Source organism: Furipterus horrens, unplaced genomic scaffold, assembly GCF_987537825.1.
Source record: "Furipterus horrens unplaced genomic scaffold, mFurHor1.1.pri manual_scaffold_24, whole genome shotgun sequence".
NCBI classification, from domain to species: Eukaryota; Metazoa; Chordata; class Mammalia; order Chiroptera; family Furipteridae; genus Furipterus; species Furipterus horrens.
This window is the reverse complement of record NW_028327194.1, coordinates 706131-714123: the sequence shown is the minus strand read 5'-3', so window position 1 is coordinate 714123 and position 7993 is coordinate 706131. Positions and strand designations below refer to the sequence as shown.

The 7993-nt window shown below is 51.6% G+C and overlaps 1 protein-coding gene across 1 annotated transcript; it reads left to right on the top strand.

Moving 5' to 3' along the window:
* Nucleotides 1–1346: 1346 nt before the first annotated feature.
* LOC149990117 (mRNA export factor GLE1-like) lies at nucleotides 1347–3456 on the top strand. The gene has a single exon (XM_090265661.1). It carries the CDS (start codon nucleotides 1347–1349, stop codon nucleotides 3438–3440), a length of 2094 nt encoding a protein of 697 aa, XP_090121787.1. The 3' UTR covers nucleotides 3441–3456.
* Nucleotides 3457–7993: the final 4537 nt, after the last annotated feature.

The following is a 7993-nucleotide window of genomic DNA, read 5'->3' as shown; positions in this document are numbered from 1 at the left end:
GATTTCCCGTGGAGAGCCGGTGGGTGGAGGGAGGACGGATCCATCCATCCAGCCATCCATCCACGCATCCACCCGTCCACCCATCTGCCTGGGAAGTTAAAACAGGAAGCAGAAACACCAGCGCCTGGAACCCGGTGTTGCTGCGGGAGTGTGCTTGCGCGTCCCGTGACCCGGGGTCCGTCCCCTTGGACCCTTGACCGCATGGGCCCTCGATTCCGTCGCGTCGCGCCCCGCCCCCACCGTCACCCAGGATTCTCAAATGACGGAGGGCTGCTTCTTAGACTGGGAAATGGAGGCTGACACCTTTAGCTCGGAACCTGCCCAGCCGGTTTCTCAAACATCACCCCTCCCCCCCTCCCTCCATGGCAGTTTGGAAGCTGCGGGCCTAAGCCTGGGGGAAGTAAAAGGAGCCCGAGGCGGAGGCGGCACCGAGGTCAGAGGCTTAGAGTTCCACCCAGAGCTTTTTGCATTTGAATGAATGCCATTGAAGGCCTTGGAGTGAGGTCTCTTGGAATGAATCGCCCTGACCTTCCCTCCCGGCGCTGACCCTGCCCCCACACACCACCCCGCCAGGGCTCTGGTCTGCATGAAAGTCGAACAGGGGGGTCAAGCGAGGTCGACTTGTCCTCGTGGGCAGAGCAGCCGAGGTGGCGAGACGTTTGTGGATGAGAGGGGACAGGCTCTGGGACCTTTATGCCCGCCCTCCCGCATCCTTTTCTGGCCCAGGAGAGGGCTGGGGCAGTGGGAGATGGGCGCGGGAGGGGAGACTTGGACCCCGGGAGGACGGTCGCTGGCGGGCTGCCGAGCAATGCTGAGGTGCCCCTTGCTGGGAGGGCCGGAGCTAAACGGCCCCCCCGCTCGACCCTTCCAGTTTCTGTCAAGGCCCGAGTTTGAGCTCGGAAAGGTTCTATGGATTTTCCGAGAGAAGGGACCGGCCCACCCATCGTCTCCTCCTGCCCGAACTTCCTGGGGAAATACCTCCACGGGAAGACTTCTTTCCGTTTGTTTACAAAAGTAAGCAGACGGAGCAAAAAGTTGTTCCCCCCAAACACCAAGTGGCGTCAGGAACTAAATCAAACTTTACCCCAACAAGCGTTGCTGGTGCCATACGGAATCTCTGTCCCCAAATCTGCGAACCTGTGCCTAGAAACCCAAAGACAACCATGCCTATTTCAAGACTGCATACCTGCTCCCTTCTTCACACCGGAAGTGGGGCATGTGAGCCGTCAGAGGGCGGTGTTGCATTGTGCACCGGAAGCGGAAATGAGCGCTCGTATGTGCGCGGTTGATTCGAGGACTTGTGTTTTCATAAGTCGCATCTTTGCAGGGTTGCGGCAGCGTGGATCATGCAGTCCGAGGGTCGCTGCTGGGAGACCTTGAAGGCGCTGCGCAGTTCCGACAAAGGTCGCCGCAGCTACCATCGCGACTGGCTATGGTGGGGCGAGGATGTTGTAGAAGAATGTATGTCTATTCCCAAGCTGTCTTCTTATGCTGGATGGGTGGTAGATCATGTCCTACCTCATACACCAGAGAACCTATCTCCCTCTGAGACGTCAACATCCCCCACATCTACTTCAGGCCTAGGCCAAGCGTCCTTTGCTCCCAGATCTTCCATTGGAAGCCTTGACCTCTCACAAGCCTCCTCAGGAACACCAGCAACACCAAATGGAACCAAGGGCGAGCATGAGTCCCAGCTTCCAGAAGAAAACATGGTACTGCAGTCGTCCAGGGGCGTCAGGGTGGAAGGCTGCATCCGAATGTACGAGCTGGTACACAGAATCAAAGGAATGGAGGGCCTGAGGCAGTGGCAGGACGAGCAGGAGAGGAAGGTACGCGCCCTCTCTCAGATGGCATCTGAACAACTGAAGCGGTTTGACGAACGGAAGGCGCGGAAGCGCCATAAAGAATTCCAGGACTTGTGGGAAATGATGGAGAAGAGCTCCAGAGAAGCCCTGGGGCAGCAAGAGAAGCTAAAAGCTGAGCATCGTCACAGAGCCAAGATTCTCAACCTGATGCTGCAAGAGGCAGAGCAGCAGCGCCTGAAGCAGGCGGAGCAGGAGCGGCTCCGCAGGGAGGAAGGCCAGGGCCGCCTGTGGAGCCTGTACGCCCTGCAGGAGGAGCTGCTTCACCTCAGCCAGCAGCTGGACTCCGAGGACCAGCGCGGAGGCCCGCTGTGGGTGGACCTGTCGGCCTTCCGGACCAGGGGCAACCAGCTGTGCAGCCTCGTCTCTGACTTCATTCGGGCCACTTCAGAGGATGGCTTTCCCACGGCGGAGGGCCAAGCTGTGGCCGAGAGAGCGCTGGAGGAGATGCGGGATCTCTGTGCGAATGCCAGGGCCTGTGAAGACAAGAGAAGGCAGGATGAAAAGGAGGTCCAGGGGAAGCAGCGAGAGTCACAAGTGCAGCAGGGACCAGATGTCTTCAAGGAGTCCCCCGCTCCCAGCCAGGGCCCCGGAGCTAAACAGAATGAAGACCTCCAGGTGAAGGTACAAGACAGTACAATGCAGTGGTACCAGCAGCTGCAGGCGGCCTCCTGTCAGTGCGCGTTGGCCTTTGAGGGTCTGGCTGGCAGCAGAGACAGTCAGGTCAAAAAGATAAAGATGGACCTGCAGAAGGCCGCCACCATCCCCGTGAGCCAGATCTCCACAATCGCAGGCTCAAAGCTGAAGGAGATCTTTGACAAGATCCACAGCCTCCTCTCTGGAAAACCCGTCCAGTCTGGGGGGCGCTCTGTGTCCGTCACACTGAACCCTCAGGGCCTGGACTTTGTCCAGTACAAACTGGCAGAGAAATTTGTGAAACAAGGGGAGGAGGAAGTGGCCTCTCATCATGAAGCAGCGTTCCCCATCGCGGTGGTGGCGTCCGGGATCTGGGAGCTCCACCCGAGAGTGGGGGACCTCATTCTCGCTCACCTGCACAAGAACTGTCCGTACTCCGTTCCTTTCTACCCCGCTTTCAAGGAGGGAATGGCTCTGGAGGACTATCAGAGGATGCTCGGCTACCAAGTGAAGGATTCCAAAGTGGAGCGGCAAGACCACTTCCTGAAGCGCATGTCTGGGATGATCCGTCTCTATGCTGCCATCATCCAGCTCCAGTGGCCATATGGGACCCGACAAGAGGTTCACCCTCATGGCTTAAACCATGGCTGGCGCTGGTTGGCACAGGTATTAAACATGGAGCCCCTGTCAGATGTGACAGCCACCCTCCTCTTTGACTTCTTGGAGGTGTGTGGGAACGCCGTCATGAAGCAGTACCAGGCCCAGTTCTGGAAGGTGATGCTTCTCATCAAAGAGGACTACTTCCCCAGGATTGAAGCCATCACAAGCTCAGGACAGATGGGTTCCTTCATACGCCTCAAGCAGTTCTTAGAGAAATGTTTGCAGCGCAAGGAGATTCCTGTCCCCAAGGGCTTTCTGACTTCCTCCTTCTGGCATTCCTAATGTCACTCCATCACCCTGCCACCATTTTGTTGCAGAGGGGCAAGAATAAGACAGCTAAACATAGCTATATTTTGGAGAGTCGTGTCATATTTACAAATCTACTAACACGTATTTTTATATATTTATACCTCATGACTGGGAAAGGAGATTTCACGGGTCACAAAATCAAGGTCTCATTGCTCCTAAAGGGACCCGCGTGACCGAATAAATGGATTTGGCCTGTCTCACTTTTGCAAAAATTATGAGAAGAGGTGTTGAGCACTTGACCCCATTTTTTATTTCCTTTCAGAAATAAGGTAGCCCCTTAAGTATTTCACTGTGAGCTGAAGTGAGCCCCCACCATTAAAGTGTCACTTAGCGGTTGTCTGAATCCTTACATGCACGTCTGGGCTATGTATGCTTCGCCTTTCTCGGCTTGTGAGGTAATCACAAATTCAGAGGAGATGCCTGATGTAGACATGGACTTGATCCTAAATGGCACCAGGGATAGCTCGGTGTCCGGGATTAGGACTTAGTCCATGTTGCACTGAGCCAAGAAGCATTGTTTGCCCTCTTCATTGGAATTCAGTGCCTGGGTGGCTAGGGATGCGTGAACCAGGGCAGGTGCCTCTTTTTTGTTTTTCAGTTTGAATTACGATGGGCCGAGATTGGACTGGCCACGATACACGTGAGCTGAGCATCCGTAAGCAATGAGTTAGCGGTTAAGTAAAAATGTCAGGAAGGAATTGAGAACTGTTTCATACGCATATATTTTACTGACTAGTGAATGACACATTTGCCTCACTAGGCCCACTGGAAAAATCCAAAGCTTGGCTTTTCAGATAAGAGTTGAGATTTGTTCATGGAGAGACTCACTGTCTTTTGCGCAGCAGGCAGAAGCAGCCGCCATGAGTCTCTTCCTCTGAAATGTTGTGTGCGGGGAGGCGGGTGTTTTGAGGGAGAGCGGGGATTCCCGGGGACTGTTGAAGTGACCCGTTTTATGGATTATTTACTGTGGTGCCAAAAATAAGTAATAAAGCTTGCATTAAAAAAAAAAAAAAAAAAAAGACTACGAGCCTAAGGGGCTTGCCTCCTTCGACCCAAAGCTAAAAAAAAAACCACACACCCCCAAAACAAAATCATGAAGGTGATGAAGAAAAAACAAACAAACAAAAACCCCACTGTCCACAATGAATGATCAGGGGTGAATACAGGACAGGAAACCTGATCTTCTAATTCAGGTCCAAGCATGAGAGCCAACTCAGTAATGCCAGAAGTTACAGGAAGGGAGAGCTATGTCTCTCCTACTTGAGAGGCACCCCAACGACCTCCTAACCCACAGGGACCTTGACAACGACCACCAGGGGCAGTGCTTTCGAGAGCATCTGGCTGAGGGACCCAGGTTGACCGAAAGCCTTGCTCACAACTTCAGCCCAGATAAACTATGAAAACGATAAGGAAGAATCACTGACTCCCAGGGAGCTGCAGGAGAAGAAAGTGAAGGAAGTCTTGCAAGACCCATTCAGTGAACAGGATCTGACTCCTGGGTTGTCATGAGCTGTCCACCTCTGGGGAAACCTCAGCACTGCCTTTCTGTTCAATGAACAGAAAGTCTGCAGGGCTCTGGGTGCAGACTGTGAACGTGCCCATTATAAAATGGGGTATTCCTTTTTTAAACCCTCCAAAATATCAAGTCCCACATTTTCTTCAGTCACTCATTGGCAGACCCCCAAAGCAGGGGACGCCGGCAACCAAAAGACTCCACTTTCCCTACGTCCAATTATTCATCACCTATTGATTATTTCACCCTATTGATTATTTCCCCATTTTCAATGATAGTTTCTAAAAAGCCTCTCTGGGTGTGAAAATACCTTTTGCCCAGAACCTGAGGGCAAGTTTTTAGCTCAAGCTCAAGAAAAGCATGAACTTGAACTGTTTCCATCAAGTTGGCCTTTCAGATGCCACGATTCTTCCACGCAGTATAATCTACATAGTTTTCCCATTTTGAGTTTTTTTTTTAGCAAAGGGGAAGAGCTTTCTTTTTCTGAAGTGAACATCTTAAAGTGACAGTTAAGGAATCCACTGGGATAAAAAGTCACCTGAACACAGGTGGCTCTTCTTTATCATAAAACATGGTCTGCAGTCAGGCACGACAATTTCATTGGGGAAGGCTGTTCTCAACCAAGTACCCAAATGGAACATGAGTTAAGTCTTGTATTCCTACCACATCCCAGAGGCTTCACTTTTTCTCATCTTATAAGTTAGTCCACAGGACCCTGGTTCTGTTAACCCAGAAGTAGTTAGTGGCCACTGAGACACGGGTTTCCATGGCCTTAACACATTCCTTTGCAGGACTTATCAGATGCTGACATGCTAATTAGATGTTAACATGCTACCATGAACCTTCAAGAGAAGAAGGTGACATACAGCATTCCCGCAGACTCATTGGTGTCTGAAACGTTTTATCATGCTGCAGAGTGGCTCCATCCCAGCGCTGATGTCCTCCTCTGAAAAAGGTGGAATTGACCATGGCTTTGCAGATCAGGAAGCAGAGGATAAGAAGGGTTTAAGTAACCGACCCACAACCAGGGCAGCTTCAGACCCAGGTCAGGCACCAAGCACAGGGTTCCTCTATGTTCTTATCCTTTCCCCTTTTTTCCTGCAGAGGCTGTATCTATGATTTATTCTGCATGACATCTAGAACCCTTCACGCAGGCAGGGACTCCCTTCCAAGTGCTGTCAGGAGCTCAGTCAAACGTCAACGCAACAAGCATTGCTGGGGCCAATGGGATGTTGGTCCCCAAATCTGTCTCTTCTGCACTTCCGATCATGTCTGGAGTATGTCGGGCATTAGTTATTTGTTGGGTTAATTACTCCATGACAATATGTCCAGGCTTCAACTCCAGGATATTTGGAACCACGCTTTTGTATTCTGCTCTAATGCAATGCTGTTTCATTAAAAATAGCATTTTCCATCTCAAAGGCGTACAGAGAGAAAAGGCAGGCTTCAGTAAGTTTGTGAGGGTGGGATGCCAACCCTGAGTGTTTGGTAATTTTCCACCTCCGAGACTTCGTAATCACAGATTGAGTTGCAAACTTAGATCTAAAGAGTGGTTTTCATAGCCTCTTAAACAAGTCTTTTGGAAGGAAAGGTCTGAGGAGGTCCTTGGGATGATGTCTGGGGAGGACAGGGCCCAAAGGACCAGGCTGAGTTACTGCTCATGGTGACAGCTTCCATGATTCTGGTTGCTGGAGGCCTGAGAAGAGCCTGGAATGTGCCCTGATGCTCTCACCTCACCCACCAAAGTCACCACCTCCCAATGGATTGTGGTGGCTTTCAGTGTCAGAGAGCAGTGTCATCCAAGGGCTGAAGGATGCCCCACGTGTTCAGGCATGCCAAGGAAGAAGGTTGAGGCCCCATGAAAGAAATGATGGCTACTCAGCCTTAAGGGCAGAAGTTAGATCTGCCTGACTCAGAAGGCTTGGTCTACCTGGCAGTTAACCTTTGCCACCCACGATGCAAAATCTCCAAAGACCTGAACACGGATAGTCATTCCTTTTCTTAGAAAGCAAGTTCCAAGAGGTTAAATGCCTCAGGTTAAGGTGCAGCTGTTGATAACAAAGCTCAGACTAGAGCTCCTAGGGATCAAGCCAGGTCTCCTCCCCAAAAGCACAAGTACTCTGAAGGACCAGGAAGAACTTGACCTCGTGTTGGAAGATGCACAAGCTTAAACTTTGACCTGTGAACCCGAGACTCCCTTGCCTTTATCCTCGGCTTTCTGCTCCCCAGCCTCTTATCCGTGGGGAACTCGTAAGGACAGAAGTGGCACAGCCTGGCTTCCTTTCACCCCACTGGAAGTTTTCCAAGGGAGACCAACCATTAGGTCCCCAGGCTACTCCAGCAGAGCCACTCTGCTGGCAGTTGCAATATTCCCGCATTTCTGCCTATAGCTGTCTGGACCACAGCATTGAGAAGGCCTCTTGTGCATGCGCTCACCGGAGACAAGTGCTGTCTGTGATGGATCAGCCATGGCCCCAGAAGGAAGAGCAGCAGGTTGCGGTGTGCATAGGACTGCAGTTTTTCAGTTTGTTTTACACGTGGGGAAAGCGGGGCTCGAGATTGAAGTGAGTGTGGATTTCCCTGCCTCTGACCCACACTGCTGCAGGTCTTTAAACCAGTCCCCTGGGAACATCAAGGGAAAAAGGGCGGCAACCACCATGCAGTGACTCCCCTGATGAGGGGTGAAGAAGTGGGGTTTTGGCACTTGGCTTTCTTCACACTCCCCCCCCACCCCCAACACTTTTTTTTTTTTTAACTTTTATTGACTTTTTACTATTGTATTGATCCTTGACAAGGACTACTCGCTCTGACCCAAAGGGGGCAGCATTCACCCAACATAGAGAAATTCATAAGAGAAAGTGCTCAAGCCGTTTTAAGAGGGAAAATCCCCTTTGCTCGTTCCCTTATTAGTCGCATTTAGGGGAAATTATTCTCATGGCCACAATCTGCCGTGTGGATGCTACCAGTGGGTGGATGTCAGAAAAGGTTGGGTCCGCTGCTGCCCACAGTATCA